Here is an 18,158-nt window from a genome sequence, read left to right as displayed (position 1 = left end):
TTTTTACCTTCAAATACATACTAACTTTGAAGTGGTTCTTTTGAACATAGCATTCCTTACACAAAATTATCCCACATCTAAGCAATAAATGCTCATCAAGCTTTCCAGTTCAGAGTGAGCTGTGCAGCACATGGCACAGTGTCCAATATCGAGACAAAGAAATACTTCACTCTAGTGTAATGGTATCTCCCTTCTTGCACTAAGGTATAGAAAAAAGAGATGCATCACACAGTAATTTCATATAAAAAACATTGAAGTAGTCCTCCTCCTGATCCTATGCAAGAACTTGTAATTTGCTCATACGCACATCAAGGAACAGCACGTGAAAAATTCCTGCCAAGTTTTGGTCAAAACATAGCTTAGATGTAAGGGATAATATTTCTTGAACCAGGCAGGCTGTAATTAAATGCTAGCACAAACTTTCAGAAGCAATTGTAGTAATGGCCCTTTATCTTCATTGACCCCTATTACAGTGCAATCAGTCTGGCTGAGATCAATCCAGGAAAGAGAAAATTTGACAAAGTCGTAGGAAAGCAATAATTTTGGATTGGAGATCTTCTGGTAAACTGAAACATAACTGTCACTGGTCTGCTCCACTTATATGAAGCTCTGATATGCTTAGGTATATTTGTAGCAAATGGTACCAGAATAACCCTGGTATAAACTGACTATTCTGTAGCATCCCTACGAACATGCTGACTCTGGAAGCTCCTGTCAAGCAACCTCTAGCTTTAAATACTGTTCTTCCTTGCCTGCAGCACGCTACAGACATGGGGCAGGAAGGTAATGGGGGCTGCTATCAGGTAATCTGCAGAGGGAGCAGACATTACTTGAGGGATCATGAGCACTCATTCAGGTTCATAGTGATGATTGATTCTAGAATCAATACCAGACTTTGCTGGGACTCCAAGGCCACTCATTTCCAGCTCAGAAAGAGTTACCACCCAAACTGCAACCAAACTGCTAAAGCCCATCTTCAGAGAAATTTAGTACTAGTTAATACCATTTTGTTCTGTCAGACACAGAGCTGTAAAGGTAACAAAAGCGAGCTGATTTTATAGGAAAAGTCTAGGTCTAGAAAGAATAACTTAAATCAAAAGAAAATATAAGTAAGTCTTTCAGAAGTCTGCCACAGCAGGTACAAATAGCTAAATTGTTCAGGCAACTGAAACACAGGCCAAGATGGATGCAGAGATCCCTAGCTATTCTTTCAATGCACAGAAATTACGGGCATGTATGCTAGTACTTCTTTTTTTTTCTCTGTTAATTGCTGCCATATTTTTTAGATAACCACACTCTGAATCTGATCTCCCTCCACAAAAGCTGTGCTGCGTTACGCTGGGTTGATTAACCAGATATGAGTCCCTCTCCATGTTCTGCCAGTACCATGGGCCATAACTTCCTCTGCAGAAAAGCGGAACAATCGCGCATCTCCTCCTGAGCTATCTGAGTTTACAGCTCAGAGAACAACCATAAACCACTGCTGACTGCAGTTTATGTTAACAGCTGGACTGTAAAGTCCATCAGCCTTGGCACCGAGGTCCCAGGACAGCGCAGGAAGGGAGGATGAGCCAGAAGAGCACAGTTTGGCCGTGCCCCAGCTGTTGCACCAGCCAGCCCTTAGCTGGGCATCACTGCCCCACCAGCAGCTTGGATGTAAATGAAAACAGCAGAGCTTTGGGTGGTGGTGACCCAGGAGCTGCTGCCTGTGCCCCTGCCATCCCCGTGCCCCAGGCAGCCCTGCAGTGGAGGAAGAATGAGGTGAGGGGGGCTTCCAACTGGCTGTGAGCTCACTGCCCCCTCGTGACATTGTTTGTTCTGCAGCTGCCAAAATTAAGCCTTCCACTACTCTGTTACATCAGGTGCTTCTGTATTCATTTGTTGACGTCCATCATGCTTCAAATCTGCTCTTTTAAAAGACCTGTCATTGCTTTGCATTTCGCTGTCTGGGGGAGAGGTGTTTACTGCTGAACTACGTTAGCGTTAATGATGCCACCAGCCCCGGAGCAGCTTTGCAACACAAAATAAAAGATGAAAGTCCTTCTTTCTTACCTTAGGCTCCCTTGTAACAGCACCAGAGGCAGATTTGGAAAGCAGTCTAATTTAGATTCATGATTCCTCACCTGCTTGCACAGAAGAGTGAAGTGTTTCACAGGTTTTCTGCGAATTCTCTGTGGACAGCTATCAGTTCTGTGGGTACACAGCTCAGGCTGGAGCCTGGCTGCCCTTGCTCTGGGGCACCTTGGCTTCTGAGCTCCTTTCATGTGGCAGACATGACCTGAGCAACCTTCTGAATGATGCAGCAAAAATTTATCAGGTTTAAGTGCTGGGGGTGGGGGGTGGAGTCACTTGCACAAGGGAGTAAAAGATAGGACAAGACTGCAAACAGTTGAAAACAACAAAGAATCACAGAATGGCTTGGGTTGGAAGTTACCTTAAAGATGACCCAGTGCCAACCCCTGCCGTGGGCAGGGCTGCCCCCCACGAGCTCAGGCTGCCCAGGGCCCCATCCAACCTGGCCTTGAGCGCCTTCAGAGGTGGGGCACTCTCTAGTCCACTGCCTCACCATCATACGAGTAAAGAATTTCTGCCTAACATCTCACCTAAATCTCCCCTCTTCCAGTTTAAAGCCATTCCCCCTTGTCCCATCACTATATGCCCATGGAAAAAGTCAATCCCCCTCCTGTTTGTAAGCTCCCTTCAAGTACTGGAAGGCTGTAATGAGGTCTCCTTGGAGCCTTCTCTTCTCCAAGATGAACAAGCCCAAATCCCTCAGCCTGTCTTCATAGGAGAGATGCTCCAGCCCTCTGATCATCTTAGTGGCCCTAACCTATGCAATAATTTCCCAGTACCGTATATGTAATGAATATACCTTCCATAATGCCTATTATCTACCTAAGAGCTCAAATTAACTGTTTCTATATAGCTGGGTTTTTTTTGAATCCTTGCTTCCTTGCCCACTGTGAGACTGAAATGTAAGACAGACATTTTTAATTAAGAAGCAAATGAGAATAATACTCTCCCTAAAGCACTTAGAAAAATGTATATCATAGCTTTACACTCATTATTATTAATATTTTTAATATACTTTCACCAAAGAAGGCATTAATTCCATTCCTTTTTTTTTTTTTTTTTTTTACATTAAATTTGAAGAGGTTTTATCCATGCTTTAGGCACTAAAAGATTGAAAGATGTTATTTAAGAAAAATACTACCGCAGTCTTTCAATTGCAGCAGCATCGCTCAAAGTGGGCAAGGAGAGTATTAGCTGATACTTGTAAAATTGGAGGGAATACTAATACACGAGTGTTTGCTTTGAAAGCAGGACATACTTGTTTCTGCAGACAGTAGCTCCATCATTTCTGGTCACAAACAGAATGATGTGTTCCATATCTGCTGAATTTGCTTTAGAGGCGATACTGGAATTAAGGCCCTTGGGTGAGGGCACAGTAATTGAATATCAATCTCCCAGTACAGCTTGTCACAGAAATAAACGTGGAGTACTCAGCCTCCAATGAGTGGACAGAACGTAAATTAAGAAAGCCCAGAGCAGCACGGTCTCTTTTCAGCAGCACAGACCTCTAACCCTTTCCCTATAGAAGAAAAATCCTTTCTGTTGGCTGCTTGGATTTTGATGCCCTTATTCATATTGAGTTAATGCCAGGAAATCCATGGGATTACACATGAAGACAATACCTAATGTGCGAAATGGGATCAAAACCTGGCCGAGCGGGTTTAAAATTGCGTGATCTGACAATGCACAAATGGATTCATGCATAAAGCAAAAGCTGTTCTGTAACTTACCTCATGTACTCCACGAGCACGCAGAGAACTGTGCTTTATACTCAGCTCTACAAGTTACTAAGCACTCTCTGGAACCATCAGTGAGCACAATCACAACTGGAGGGCTGTACGCAATTCACTGAAGAAGTCAGTGCTTTCAGGGCTATGCTGCTGGAATGTGAGCACGTAAAAACATGGCCATTTTTCTAACCTTCATATTGTTAATTGTATCAAAGGCCCTCAGCAGCAGAACCTTCTCCTTTTTCTGCACAATACGCATACATATGAATGAGGATAATGGAAATCAACAACCTGTTTCGCTGAACTGGAGAACAATTCTCAGACCATACGCGAAGGGCTGGATATGAAATCAATTTCACACCATTTCTGAACTGGTGCAGACTGATGACATGCCAAGCACCCTTTTTTCATCCATTTGAAAGGACCTGACCTTTGAGGGCAGACGTAATCTGCACCGAGGATCTCACTCCTCCAAATACCCGTGCAAGCTCCTACAGCAAGTGCAGAGAATCGCTGTATTTCAAGGCACTGCATCACAACAAATCCTGGCTTACCCAGTGCAGTGTTTGGGTGACTGGGGGTTCACAATAGCTCAGCTGAACACCCCGTGTAGTGCATTTTCATGAGCTCGCCCTGCTGCACAGGAAAGGACATTTCACAGCTACCTGCAACTGCACTCAGGCAGTCCCTGAATATTTTATCTTTAATAATGATTTTCCCTCAGAATTCATCTTTTAAAACACTGTCTCTGGTTGGAGAATGAAGAGCAGCTTCACAGAGGAAAAAATAAAGGCTTTCTGTAAATGCTTTAGCAGGTGCTATGACAACACACCACAAAACATTTTCCTCCATTAACGACGTACAAATGCATCAAACCAACCACGTCCAAAGTGCCCACTGAAAACCACTGTCCATTCACTGAAAGCAACACTGTGGATCTGGTGAATGTTAGTAGCGTTCTTCATTGTGCAACAGTATATCAGTAAATTAAAACACCTGAATCTCCTGTACCTCTCAACTCTCACCGTGTTAAAGTAAAATAAACAGAGTATCTAATTACTGCGGTTCATGGTTGGTATATTGGCACACATGTAAATAAAACTGCAAGTATGGAAACAGAACAGTAAGGGACATGGGTCTCTCTGTTCTGTTTACATGCAGAAAAAGCGGAACGTAAGTCAATTACAGCAGAATTTTTTTGCTAACCCCATTTGTCACATAAAGGTTTATTTGCAACGTATTGCTTTCTCCTCCCTGTCCCTGAATTCCGACTTCGGGAGGATGTAAGAAAAGGCAAACTCCTTGGCTAACGCTGTCTCTGTGGAAAGTTGAGAGGTACGCTGCTGTTAGAGCACATGTGGGAAATGCACTCAGCAAAACCAAACAAAACTAAGACCACAAGAAGACAATCCCCGCCCTTTAACAAACCCAAGCAAACCGTGCTGCTGTCACACGCATGCCGGGCACAGAAAGCAAGATGTGACAAACAGAAGCCATGGCAGTGAGCTTGCATCTCACTAACCTCTCTCACTGGCTTTCCAGGGGCATTTCTTCCTTTAGGAACAGAGAGAGGAAGTGGAAGAAACATCAGAAAAGAAAAAAAAAACAACAACACACACATGAATATATTCTTCATACCACAAAAGACACTTCAGTTTCCATTAAGAAACTTAATATAAAATAACTGCATTTCTGCTTTAAACAAAGACCGAAAGTACACTGAAATCCACTGACAATTCCGAGCTGATTTATTCAAGAACAGTTCTGTAATCTGCTGTTTGGTTTTAACTTAGCAAAAACACTTGAGAAAACCACTAAAACCAACACACAGCCCTTTCAGCTGAGGATAAGGATGAAAGAGAAAATCTGATTCACATTCTGGGCATGCACATTTTGTCAATTTGTGTACTTCTTCTAATTAGCACTGATGGTAAAACCACGTTTATCCAACTTCAAAATTATTTTATCTAAACACATCTCATTTTATTATTGTCTACGTATGTAGGTACGTAGGTAATATATCCATGTACACATTCATATATACACATAGGTGTACTCACATACATTTTACACCTAAAACCATTAGACGGAATATTATTATTCTCACATTCAGGATAAATGTACTAGAGAAGGTATTTCCAACAAGTCGAACCACATGCATAGAACAGTGAGAGAGCAAAGGCACAAAGAAGGAGAAAAATGAAGTAAAAGGGAGAGAAGGAAAGTTTCTCAACACATTTAAGTTGCAACAACAAAACCAAGCAGTCAGTAATGACTTCAGCTGAAAAGATGTCCCTTACGAACTTTCCTAGAAGCCACAATTTGATCCAACAGATTCTTCTCAAACACTTGTGGTGGTGTATTTTGCTTTAAAAAAAACCCAAACAAACAAAAAGAAAGCTGGGTGCAAATCAAACTGATCAAATCAAATTCAGCTGAAACACTTCCCCCTGTACCCATTCTATGTCCAGTGATAATAAACACTCGCCACCTCCAGAAGCCGTGTTCCACTGCAACTGGTGCATTCCTGAAGCAGTGGTACTGCCAGACCCTGAGTCTTAGGCAGAAGAGTCTCTAAGGCAGATACTGTTCAAGAAAGAGAGCGCTCTCTGTCCCAGAGCTACTGTAAATAATGTAATTGTGAATGTATGAGACACCAGGGGGAGAGAAAGCTACGTGATAGAGAAGACACTCGGCAGCATAACAGAGACCAAACTGTGTCAGGTTTTGGAAGGTATCACGGCCTGCAGTAGAAAGGCAGGGAAAGAATATGATAAATAAGTTTGCAAGTGTTTTACAAGGAGCAGAAAAAGGGTCAGCAACCTCATGCATCTATGCAGTTTTAGATCAAAGCACAGAGCACAAAGCATCCACTGCACTGCTCCTCTTCCACAGAATGCAGAAGAGGGGCAGGCTGTAGAGAGGAGAGATCTGCAAACAGTATTTTTTTTTCGTAAAATAAAAGTGGATCCAAGGGTTGTGACATTTATTAATGTATTCTTAGTTTACATCAGGATGAGTACTCAATGTCAGAAAGGATCTAGCCCTCCGCATCACTACTGCAGAACTCTGCAGAGCAGCTCAGCTGCTACATACAGTACAGCGCACTGCCCCAAGAGAGCCATAAGGAATGTCAGTCACCTGGGCCAAGTGATGTGGTATGTAGGACCACAGCACAGAGGGGGGGGAATACACTCCAGAAGGAGCCAAGCTAGCTCAACTGGAAGAGTATTTCCAGAATTCCCTACAGTGTAATTACTCCAGTGTATTCTTCTAATTCAGTACGTTGTGGAGAGAAAAGTCTGAGTCATGAGGCATTTAGCTGCCAGAATAAGAAGAATTTTGTTATTTGCAGTGATCAAAGCTGCTAGTCCTACTTACAACATTATCCCATTCATGGCTGATGCAAGACTGAGAGAAAAGAACGTGTCTGGTATGCTTCTATGTGGACAAGATAAAAGGAAAGCGTAACTTATGCTATTCTTGGTGCCATTTATTTAATGTCGTGGGATCTTGTAATGTCACTGCAGAAGAAAACACCTGTATTAGGCAGTACTGTGGTAAGTAACTACAGTGAGTGCTGATCCCTCTTCTCAAGGTGTCCATGTAATGCCACAGCCTCGTAGCTCTTTGAAGCCGCCATGGTCTCATTTCTAACCATGCCATTGCTCCCACTTCCACAAGCACTGCTCTGCACTGACATCGTGGGGAACTCATACTGAGTTCAGTAACTCAAGAACTGTCCTGAAATTCACTTCTGAGTTTCACTCACAAAACCTGTTTGCCACAAAACCATAACTACAAAATAGTCTGCTCCACCGTGAGACCCACCTGCAGTGATGCAAACTGTTTGTCCTCAGTATTGCAGGAGAGAGGAATTTGGCTTTAAAAATACTACCCTGCCAATCTTACTTTCTAATTGCAAAAGAATTCCCAGGAGATTCAGGCGCCTGGGCACAAACACAGTGTGAAAATGTTTTCCTCTGTGGCCCATTATCCAGCAGGGTCAAATAAACCACCGAGGTGGTATTTAATAGTAGATTTCCACTAAATGTCAGACCTCTGACTTTGACATCTGTTATGAGTTAGCACAGCAGCTGTCTGGAGCAGCTGCAGCAGTTGTGAATTTGCTGGGAGCAGCAAAGTAAAGGAGGAATGGATGGGAAACCTCATAGGTTTCAAGGAAAGAAAAACTACTTAGGGACAGCAATCATCAGGTATTCAGCAACATTTTCCTCCACAGAAATCAAGCGGCTTTCAGCACCTGCAAAGCTTTCAGCTGTGCAAAGAGCATGGAGGTCCTGCGCTGCTTAGGTAACGGTAAGAACTGCCAAGAGCTTAAACTCTTGAGGAGACAAAACACCTGTAAGAGGTACACAGGAATACAAGTTATTTCATCTGAAATCTGCTCGTGAAGATCTGTGACATAATTCGTTTAATGCATACATTTCTAAAATACATTCAGAACTAATGCCACGAAACCTTGGTGTCTCTTTTGGTGCACCAATACATAGCTAAGGTTTGGTAAATACCATAATCCAAACAAATCTGCCTCCAGGTGAGTGAAAATTAACCAATACCATATAATTTATTGCTTTGTTTCAGAAGGCCAAAATAACAGCTTCATGAAGCAATATCCTGTTTAACGTACTGACAGTAACTTCCCAGGCTTTTAATACAACCCCAGGTTTCCTCCATTTATTCCAATTTCAGGTTATTTGGAAGGATGTTTTTTCCTTCCTGGATTTCATCTTTTTATTCTCTTCTCTTCCAGTCTAAGTAGATTTTGCTGCGTGCATTATGTCCTTTGTAGCTCTTCTGAAATTGCACAATCTATTAATACCATAGCAGAATGCTTTTTCTACAACATTAGTATAGAAAAAAAACCAAAGTTATTTCAAATCCTAGTCAACCTTGCACATTTAATCTATCATCCTGCTATTCTGAACTCTTAAAGATGGTATGCATTACGAGCGATTGCACTTAATCCATGTAGTTTGAATTCAAGTTTTAAATAATTTTTCATAAGCCACTGCATCAGAAAGCGCTTTGAAACCCAAACTAAGATGACTGTATTTCTTGAATCAGATAATTTTTAAATTCTACTTAAAAAAATAAAAGAACTAATGTAAGAAAATTTAATCTTTATAGATCTGTGCTCGTTGCTTGTTGGGGTTTATTGTTCTGTTTGCTGAATATCTACAAGTGGCTTGAGATTTTATGCTACCTGTCATGTAAAGAAATGAAATAGTGTTTCCAGCACTTCTGAATCCTTATCTTAGGCTCCCTTCTCAGGCTGCTCTTACACTATAGATATGAAACCAGAGATACAGATTTTCTCAACAGCAAAATGGCCCTCAATTCAGTGTTTTGCTGAAACTAATCAGCTCTGCTTCCTTTTCCCCCATCTCCAGTCTTGTAAATTATGAGTAGGATCCCAGAAACCTGTGGAAGCTGCCTGCACATGGATGGCACCATCTTATAATGACACTCTAATCCAGGCTGTGGCAAAGTATCTGCTGATGTAAGCTTTGTTTATGCAGTATCACGATACTCAACTGAAAATATCACTTAATCATTAAAATGGAGCAGAAGAAAACTCTATTACTGAAGTGTGCATGAAGTCTCAGCAAAATCGACAATTTCAATAGCCTTATATATCAGTGACTGGAAAGCCATTTGCACTGGTTGTGGGAGAAACTACTTTTTTCCACGGATGGCTTGACCTTTCCTACTCTTCAATCAAAAAGCAATTATACAAACCTACCATTAGTGCAAATGCATTAAAAATAGAATAAAGAACAAAGTAAGATGATGAGATGCATCCCTGATCTTTCTAGCCCAAACTGTAAAATAACAGTCACAAAAAGTGAACAACGTGAACTAATCTTACTGGGTAGCCAAAGAGAGGAGAAGAGACAGATTCTTATAAAGCCCAGAATTGGTTTTGTTAGGCCCAAGAGAAACGTCCTGTAGGAACTCTGATTTTGTCAGACTCTCTGTTAGAGAATATTTTTGTCCTTTACTGCTGCTAGTCAGGCAGAAAAACAGGAACAAACAGCAGCTGTGTTTTAGAAAACTTGATATGGGTGATATATGATTTCAGGGACAGGAGAGCTTATAGAGTCTACAAAGGCCAAGTATTGTGGAGCAGCCTTTCTGCTGTACAAGTGAAGGATAGAAAAATAAAGATATCACATTTATAAGCAGTGGGAAAACAGCTCTGAATCAGCGCTATCTGTGAAAATAAATTGTTATCTAAACATACTAATTCTGACTTGTTCTCATCTGTCTCAGTAGTAGACTGTTCCAGCAAATACTGGGAATGGAGATGTGAAGCTACAGCTTACCTTTCTGAAATACAGTATCAGCTATTGTTAAAAATTTCCATTTTTTTCACTAGTATGCATATTCTGTTATTTCTACCCGTGAATTTTTGCTTTTCATTTCTCACTAATGAAATAAAAACCCTTTTTTTTCTATTCCTACTTAGCTGGGAATGGCATCGAAGAGAGCTCCTGCAGGCAGTCCATGTCCCTAGCAAAACTCACTCAACCGAGTATCAACAGACACTGAGAAATCCCTCTGCCAAGAGGATTACGTCTGAGCCTTCTTAACTGCTACAGGTAACATCCTGCACATCCCCTCTCCTGTATTTCAGCTGGACTCAGAAAAGATCTCTCCTTGGTGAAAAAGCAAGTTCCAAAAAATACAAATGTCTACCCTGAACAAACAACAGGAATGAGTAAAATAGAAGCACTGAAAGAAATGCTGTGGCTGTACACAGCCTACGCTGCACAAACAAGCCACCCACTTGTTTTGACTCTGTCGTTTCTGAGCTTACGTGCTACAAGGTCAAGAATTTTGATTTAGAGTTTAATATTATTTAGAAGCATGTTCTTCTTGGAAAAAGGCAGGAAGAAAAACGTGGTAGGATGTACTGACATAAATCGGAAAGGGGGACAGCCTGAAGGAGAGAAGCTGTGAGAAAAGGAACACAGCCACAAGGGAAAAGAATAAAAAGCTAAGGAAACGAGAGTCGGAGAGGATGCTGTTTCATCCACTTATCTAGCTGTGGACGTACCTTAAGGTAAAGGAGGGGCAGGTTGCTTCTCCACTCTAAACGGGACAGGTTTATCTACAGCAATTGGTAAAATAAAAAAAAGTAACAGCAAAAAAATGGAAACCAAAACCCAAACACCTGAAAACATGAAGGAAGAGAATGCAGTTTTAACTTCCGCTCTGCCCAGAACATCCACAACTTGTTTACAAGAGAGTGATGCCCTACTCCACTGGCACATGCTCCTGGGCAGCAGGGCTTACCTCTGGAACTGGGGAAGGAGTTGTTAAGCTGCTCCATCACTTCCTCCAAACCTGTGCTTGTGTCCTGGGGAGGGCTGAGCAGGTCGTCCTCGCCTGGAAAGCAGATACAGACCACTGCAATGAAGCTACTATGAAATCACGTGCTAACATCCCACTATTGCGTATGTCCTTCATGAAGCTATGCTCAGTGACTTAGCCACATTCTCTGTTTAACACATAATGAAAACTGTCAATTTGGATTTTATTTACTACTATGCTTCTCACTCTTTTTTTTTCTTTCAAGTTTAAGGATCTAAGGAAAATTAAATGGGTTTAACACAATTAACCCTGATTTAAATTTGTAATAAGAAACTCAAGAAATAACCTGCTCTGGTAAAAGAAGTGGGGCAAAATGTCTGCTAGGAACATTTAGTTCCTAGCATAGATGATGCTCCTCGTTTCAGTTTCTCTTATTCTATTAATGGTAAAATAAACTGCTGTTCTGAGTGCTGCTATTGAGCAGCTTTCTAACAGTGCTGGATGCACATTAGTGCTGCTTTGCCTAGCTGCCTAAGTCAGTAGAAACCAAGATTCTCATCTGCATCACTATTAATATTTCTGACAGTTTAATTGCTTCAGATTGGCGCTCCAAGAACATTCAATTGTACTTTAAAAGGGTTTAGCAGCAGTTTAATAAAGCGAAATACATCTCTCCCACCGAATAATGTCTATAACCTGATCACAGGGCAATAGCTTAATGGGAAATTCAATATATTTTATTTTAACTGGAGTTATTTTGGTCTTGGTTTCCCATAACCAAAACCAATCTGTTTATTTTACTGTAGAACCCTTGCCTCTCATAGGAATGAAACACCTAAAAAGAGAATATACCTAAAGAATACTTTCAGTGAGATCCTCTTTTACTGGATTTCTTTTATCTCTATCAAAATACAAAAACAATTTTGCCTTTTGTAATGATCACAGAGACGTACGTCCTTATTTTGAAAATGACTTAAGGGTCCTTTTTTGTATTATGCCTTGCCCTACTCACCTTCAGTAATAACTAATCTAATTTGCTGTTAAGCCTTAAGATTCCTTAAACACTATCAGTGCTCCACACTAGCGTGAAGTCTACTGAAAGATGCTGCTAAAGGAGCACTTCACAGCTGTACATATTCCTTATGACTTGGCCTCACCTTTGGGCCAGGAGTTTCAAAAGACTTAACAGTCAAAGAATCACTGGTAACAAACTGAGGTAAAGCATCTGCAAGAAGCACACTGTTCACATGAACAGCTATCCCATTAATGGTTTAAAAAACCGCTGCTGAGACTGCTGCAGTTTGTTCAGCTTTTTCTACTGGTGTTGAGTTCACAAGCCAGTAACACTCAACTCACATCATGTGCTATTTCTGCATCTAGTGCTACACCAGCAGAGGTGCCTTAGCAAAATGAAGATCCTGCCAGCCGCTGCTGGATGCCAAGGTGGAAACTTAGAGCAAGACCTTACCGTATCTACCTAAGCTGACTACCTTGTGAGCATGAGTGTGGAAAACAACTGAAGATTGTTAAGAAGTAGGCAGTAGCTCTGCCATCACAGCCAAGAACTGCCTTAGACAAACTGGCAACAGGTATGGAATTCCAAATATCCTGGCAAGTGCTGTCATAAATTGAACTGTGTTTACCGTCAAGACTGCTATGACTTTACTGAAAATGCACTGGTTTGTTCTTTCCCATTTGGATGATTTTTCTGAGCACTTCCTTGTAAATAACACAAGATACCAGCCAAGCAATCTTCAGATGTTCATTACCTCTGCACCCAAACCAGTCTTCCCCATTTGTGTTTCTGTAAAGGGCGTGAAGAGCTGGGTGGATCAAAAATGTTCAGCTGGCACCTAAACAAACTGAAGTTCAGCAACAACCTCTTGGTTCAGAGGCTTCATGGCTCAAAGAACCTCCATTACCGCTACATTACTGGAGGGGAAAGCCAAAGATTAGGGTCTTCCCATTTAAGATTTTCAACTTGCCTAAGTGCCTGTTTATCAATGGATTTGCAAATTACGCTCTGAGTGGGTTGCTGCTTTCACCAAAAGGTTGGACAACACCACTGGCAGAAAGCTTTTTACAGTAATCTCTCGAGAAAGCAGAGAGACACAAAACAGAGAGATGGGCTTCCTGTCCGAAACAAAAATATATAGAAGCTACCACTATATTACGTCATTGCCTTTAGAGACCTATAGACCCTTGGCATTTTCTTGAAAATTATGACTCCATTATTAGGAGCAAGTTTCTTGTATGAAAGCATTGTTTATAACACCATTCTGGTTCCATTCACCATTTCAGAATACTTTAAGTTATGCTTTGAAAAAACTCTCAAACTAGTGAACCATGCTTTCTGGTGTGAAAGGTGACAGCAACAGCTGTGATTAGTAATTCTTTTTATAAACACTGTTCCTTACTGCTGACCCTGTTGCACTGCTGTCTCAGCACGATCGTACTGATAACAATTCAACATCTCACTATTCTTCCACATATTGTCCCAATCAAACAAAAAAAACCCACTGCATGTCTAAACATCTGTTTCAGATAAAAAGTTTTAGCAGCTAATATGATTATGTGCATGTTAATTAATTCCAGTCTCACATATTAAATGGGAATTATTTTAGATCAAGTCAAACAAAAGGAAGTACATGATTGCATTTCTAGCCTACTAAAGGAAAAAATATGAAACTATAAGACTTTTTAATTAGCATACTTAGTGTCATGAAATTCATGACATTTCTCCAGAAAGCCACTGAATATTACACACAGCAAAATATTTACTCATTAGCAACATAATTACAGAAGGAATTAAATGAAATTCTCATCTGTCACTGTACTCTTGTCCCCAGTATTTAACTTAAGTGTTCCTACAATTTATTTAACCTTTTTTTTGGTGGTAGAGCCTATAGAATGCATCTTTTTTGATACCAGTACAAGTTGACACTTCCATCCACGCTCAGGAGGGAAGACAGAACTCCTTCACAAGTTGCATCTCTCATAACTATGGCACTTCGGACCAACCAAAACACCTCTTTCCCTTCCACTTCTCATTGTGACAGACTCTTTCTCTAACCACAGTAAAGAGAAAAGCTCCCACTTAAGACTTCCACTTCCCCCAAAAGCCTCTCTTGGATGTACACTTAATAAATTTCTATTTATGAAGTTGAATGTTATTTTTTCGATTTCAAATATTATCTGGCTGAAGTAATTTAAGTACTCTTACTTAAAGATGCTGCAATGGATAACTGCGTTTCACTAACAGAAAATCCTTCCCACTGGCTAATAAATACTCACTAATTATAAAACAGACAGGAAATCAGGAAAATGCTACAGAACAGTAGATAACAATTCCAATCTCTATTCATGGCATCTTATTACTTAACCTTATTCCACAACTCATGTGACATTTACTTAGAAGAGACACTACATGAGCTGCTGGAGAGTGACAGCTCTATCCTACTGCTCAAGCAATGACATATTAAAAATACCATCACCTCAGTTAACATGGGGATGATTAATCATACATTTAATCTTTGTCCTAATTAATACTATGTACATTTCAATCAGCCATGTTATGCATAATAGCTGAACGTCAATCTGAATAAAACACTTAACTAGTTCCTTTGTGATGTTTGTTTTCAGAATTCAAGCCCTGACTGATCTGTGCATTTAAAGTCAAAATATCTACGTTACTGTGCACATCATCATCAAATCCAAAAGCCTGAGCCACAGTGAAAATGTAAAGAGCCAGGTTACATCGAAGACTATTGCAAATGTCTACTTCATTTCACTTGAACTAACAAACAAGGCAGCGAAATAGCTTCTGCCTTTAAAGATTTTTTTTTTCTGGAAAATGGGACTGTAACTATTTTTTATGACAATCTGAACTTTGTTATCTTACCCATGGTTTCTGAAGTCTGGCTGCCAACTACACGAAGAAGCATTGGCTGACTGCTGTCTGACCTCTGCAAAGAGGTAGAAGGAGATGATAGTGTTGTACCATTCACCTTGGCATCTGCCTGTGGCTGAAAATTGAGGGAAAGAAGAAGAAATTGTTATTGACAGTTTGATACAGTTGCACAAGTCTCTGTATCTCTGTGTTTTTTATTTATACCGTAAATACACACTATTTTCTGCTTGTGTTTAAGTATATCCACACAAACAATGAATTTGAATTCTGAATAAAACAGAAGACTAGATAAGGACACTGAAACATGATTTTACCTTGCCTCCTGAAGTCAATTTTGAACAATTTAACATTTTTTGCTGACTAGTCTCTACAGATATGATTTTGTGGCGTGCTATCATTATGAGCAACAGCTCACACCCTGTTTGGAAAATCACTCCACAGAGATCTCAGAAAAGGCCTGAGGACTCGCCTGCTCCAGCAGCTGCCTCAGCCTGTGCAGCTGTGACTCCAGCTGTTTGTTGTGATCCTCCAGAATCTGCATCCTGGCCTCCAGGCGGCCCTTGTGCTGGCGAAGCAGTTTGGCTTCTGCAATGAGTTCAGCATCGCGAGGACTCTGTGGAGAAACTGGCATCATCTCTGGTGGGGATGGCAGTGGAGATAATCCTTTGTGATCATGCTGTTGCTTCAAACGGTCATACTCTGCTTGCAAGTTTCTGTTGAAAAGTGACAGAGAGGTAAAGCTTTACCAAGCAGAATAGCATTGTACACGCTGCCCTCTGCCACAGGCATTTGGAATGGTCTTCCTCTCCTGTGATGTGACACCTGCAGAGACCAGAGAGACAGAGGCTCAGCGCCAGCACCTGCCTTAGATCCTGCTGATTCCGAATCCACGTAGGATTACACCTCATAGATTTGCACGCAGCAAATAGACTGTGGAACTGTGATACAAGTATTGCCTAAAGGCTCTCTGCGTCATGAGAGTTCAAAATGAATTCCTTTCCAGGGCACATAAAGCAGAAGGCTGGCTGGGCTCCAGACACCGTCCTGCTCAATAAGTACAACATGTCCTGAGTTCAGTCCTCAGCTTTCTGCATTTTATGGTTGCTAGTAGAAGTCGGATTGCCTCTGCACTATCAAGCATAAATACACTAGTGTAGTAATTAGTGCTAAAAGAGCAATCAAAGCACTTAACAAACACTAATCAAAGCTTATACCACCTGGCCAGCCTATCCATTTCACAGCTGAGAAAATTAAGAAAAAAAGAACGACACTAAAAAATTCAGAGCAAACCACAGAATTCAAGACTTCATTTGCGACTCTGCTCCCATTAATTAGGTCACGTAATTCTCCTTCCTTTATATGTGCAATTGCATTTATAGTCTAGCTCTAAAATTAAACTGCACTGTGTTTCACTAATTCGAGGGGCTTTAATTTCCACCTTAGTTTGGACTATCTACAGTGCTACAGTCTACTGTGACATTATGACACTGCTAAGCTTGTTTTTCTATTGCGTAAAGCTCCAGTTTCACTCCAGTATAACTCTCCATAGATTATTATGATCTATAACAACATATATACCTTTCTGAGGTTAACAATGCAACAATGGAAAAATGGTACCTGGTAGCAGATATGTTGTACATGGGAGGCCTAATAACCTGCTCTGGGATTTTGTTGTTCTGATGTTCCTCTACTGCTTCCCAGAGGGGGGGGAAATGGCTCCATAGATGGTAGGCTACTAACTGCTTACTCATCACAAGCAGTGACCCAGATTTCATTTTTTCCCAACTTGCTCTTACTTGAGGTTGTAAAAGAAGGCACTTTTTTCCAGTTTTTCCTGCAAACCACAATGCATTTTGACATTTCAGTCTGAAGTCTAACTAGCACTTCAGAAACCCCCCAGTAAAGATTATTAAGCTCTGAAACATTTTTCTGAAGGTCCATTTTTGTGACCAGAACAAGAACCAGAGCAGCATCACATGGACAATGAAACAATGCCAAGGATAAAGACAGACTGCTGACTGCTCCTCAACTATTGTACTTCTGTCCTGGAGCAAATGTATGGTGGATACATCCTAACTTGGGACAGTGACAAACCCCAGAACACCATCCCTCAGGAATGTCCCACTCGCATGGCCTCTCTTCTGCAGAAGAAGCCAAAAAAAGATAAAAAAATAAAAAATAAAAATAAAAGAAAGAAAAGGCATTGATTCATTTATCCTTCCTATCTTCAGGTTGTCCCATAACTCAGAATCTCTTTCTTTCTCTAAAGCCCACAGGAATGGACAGAGACTATGGAGAGAACTCAGTAGCTGCTGTTAGACATAATCTATATTATTTTTTTGTTATTCTGTGAATGGCTATAAAAATTTGATTTCAGGAAAGGGGTTGACAAGTTCTCCTAAAAAAAATCCTAAATAACTGCCAAATGAGAAAAACCTGTGGATGACAAATTAAGAAGATGCTAAAAAAAGTTAGTTATTTGCTTCCAAATGACACAGGTTTTTTTTTTTTTTTTTTTAAAAAAAACACTTTTTCCTTAAGTAGTTTCTAAGTCCACAAAAATATCTGAAAGGAAGAAAGAAGGGCTGTAATGGGTGTTGCCTTTCATGAGACTTGATGTTTTCTGATACTGCTAGCTGAATGAACTGGTGAATAATTAATAAAAATACTAAAAGGAAGAGGAATGAGAAAGCCAACAGTGTTGCAAAGCGTCCTACTGCACAGTAAAGTTTACATACTGTTGATCATTAAACTTGTTTATCACAAAGTCTGTAGACTGTGGCTATCAATATCCTGTGAGGAGTTTTACAGATGCATAAGGCAGCAATATTCTACAAACAGCAGACTTAGAAAGTCTCAAAGTGCTGTAAAGCAAAAGATTTACTACCACCCTAAGGGAAACCAAACAAATGCAGTTGGTCATACCTACAATGTAATCACTGCTGCAAAGAATCTACGATTATGCCTTCAAGTATCAAGACAGAGAAGTCCCTCCTGTAACTATGGTACTGAAAAATAAGTGAGCATCAAGGAGTAATTCAGATAAAAATGTCTTCATGTCTGATACAGAATATTCTAAAACTCTTTCTGAAATGTTACAGGAA

The 18,158-nt window shown here is 40.6% G+C and overlaps 1 protein-coding gene across 37 annotated transcripts in view; it reads right to left on the bottom strand.

Moving 5' to 3' along the window:
• The window catches only part of DMD (dystrophin), a 1,163,614-nt gene that overhangs the window by 4,373 nt on the left and 1,141,083 nt on the right, over positions 1-18,158 (bottom strand). For 15 of the 37 annotated variants that reach the window (XR_006934806.1, XM_046919009.1, XM_046918964.1 and 12 more), the window contains 5 exons: positions 15,524-15,767; positions 15,046-15,169; positions 11,127-11,219; positions 10,888-11,004; positions 5,326-5,357 (listed from right to left, as the gene is read on the bottom strand). Coding sequence is in view for 34 of the 37 variants with exons in the window: in XM_046919009.1 (XP_046774965.1) it covers positions 10,889-11,004; positions 11,127-11,219; positions 15,046-15,169; positions 15,524-15,767 (577 nt within the window). In the remaining 3 variants the exon portion in view is untranslated. The remainder of the gene's footprint in view (positions 1-5,325; positions 5,358-10,887; positions 11,005-11,126; positions 11,220-15,045; positions 15,170-15,523; positions 15,768-18,158) is intronic. The other 22 variants (XM_046919243.1, XM_046919415.1, XM_046919509.1 and 19 more) reach the window with 6 other exon arrangements.

This window comes from Gallus gallus, chromosome 1 (genome assembly GCF_016699485.2).
Source record: "Gallus gallus isolate bGalGal1 chromosome 1, bGalGal1.mat.broiler.GRCg7b, whole genome shotgun sequence".
NCBI classification, from domain to species: Eukaryota; Metazoa; Chordata; class Aves; order Galliformes; family Phasianidae; genus Gallus; species Gallus gallus.
This window is presented reverse-complemented; position numbering and strand designations above follow the sequence as displayed.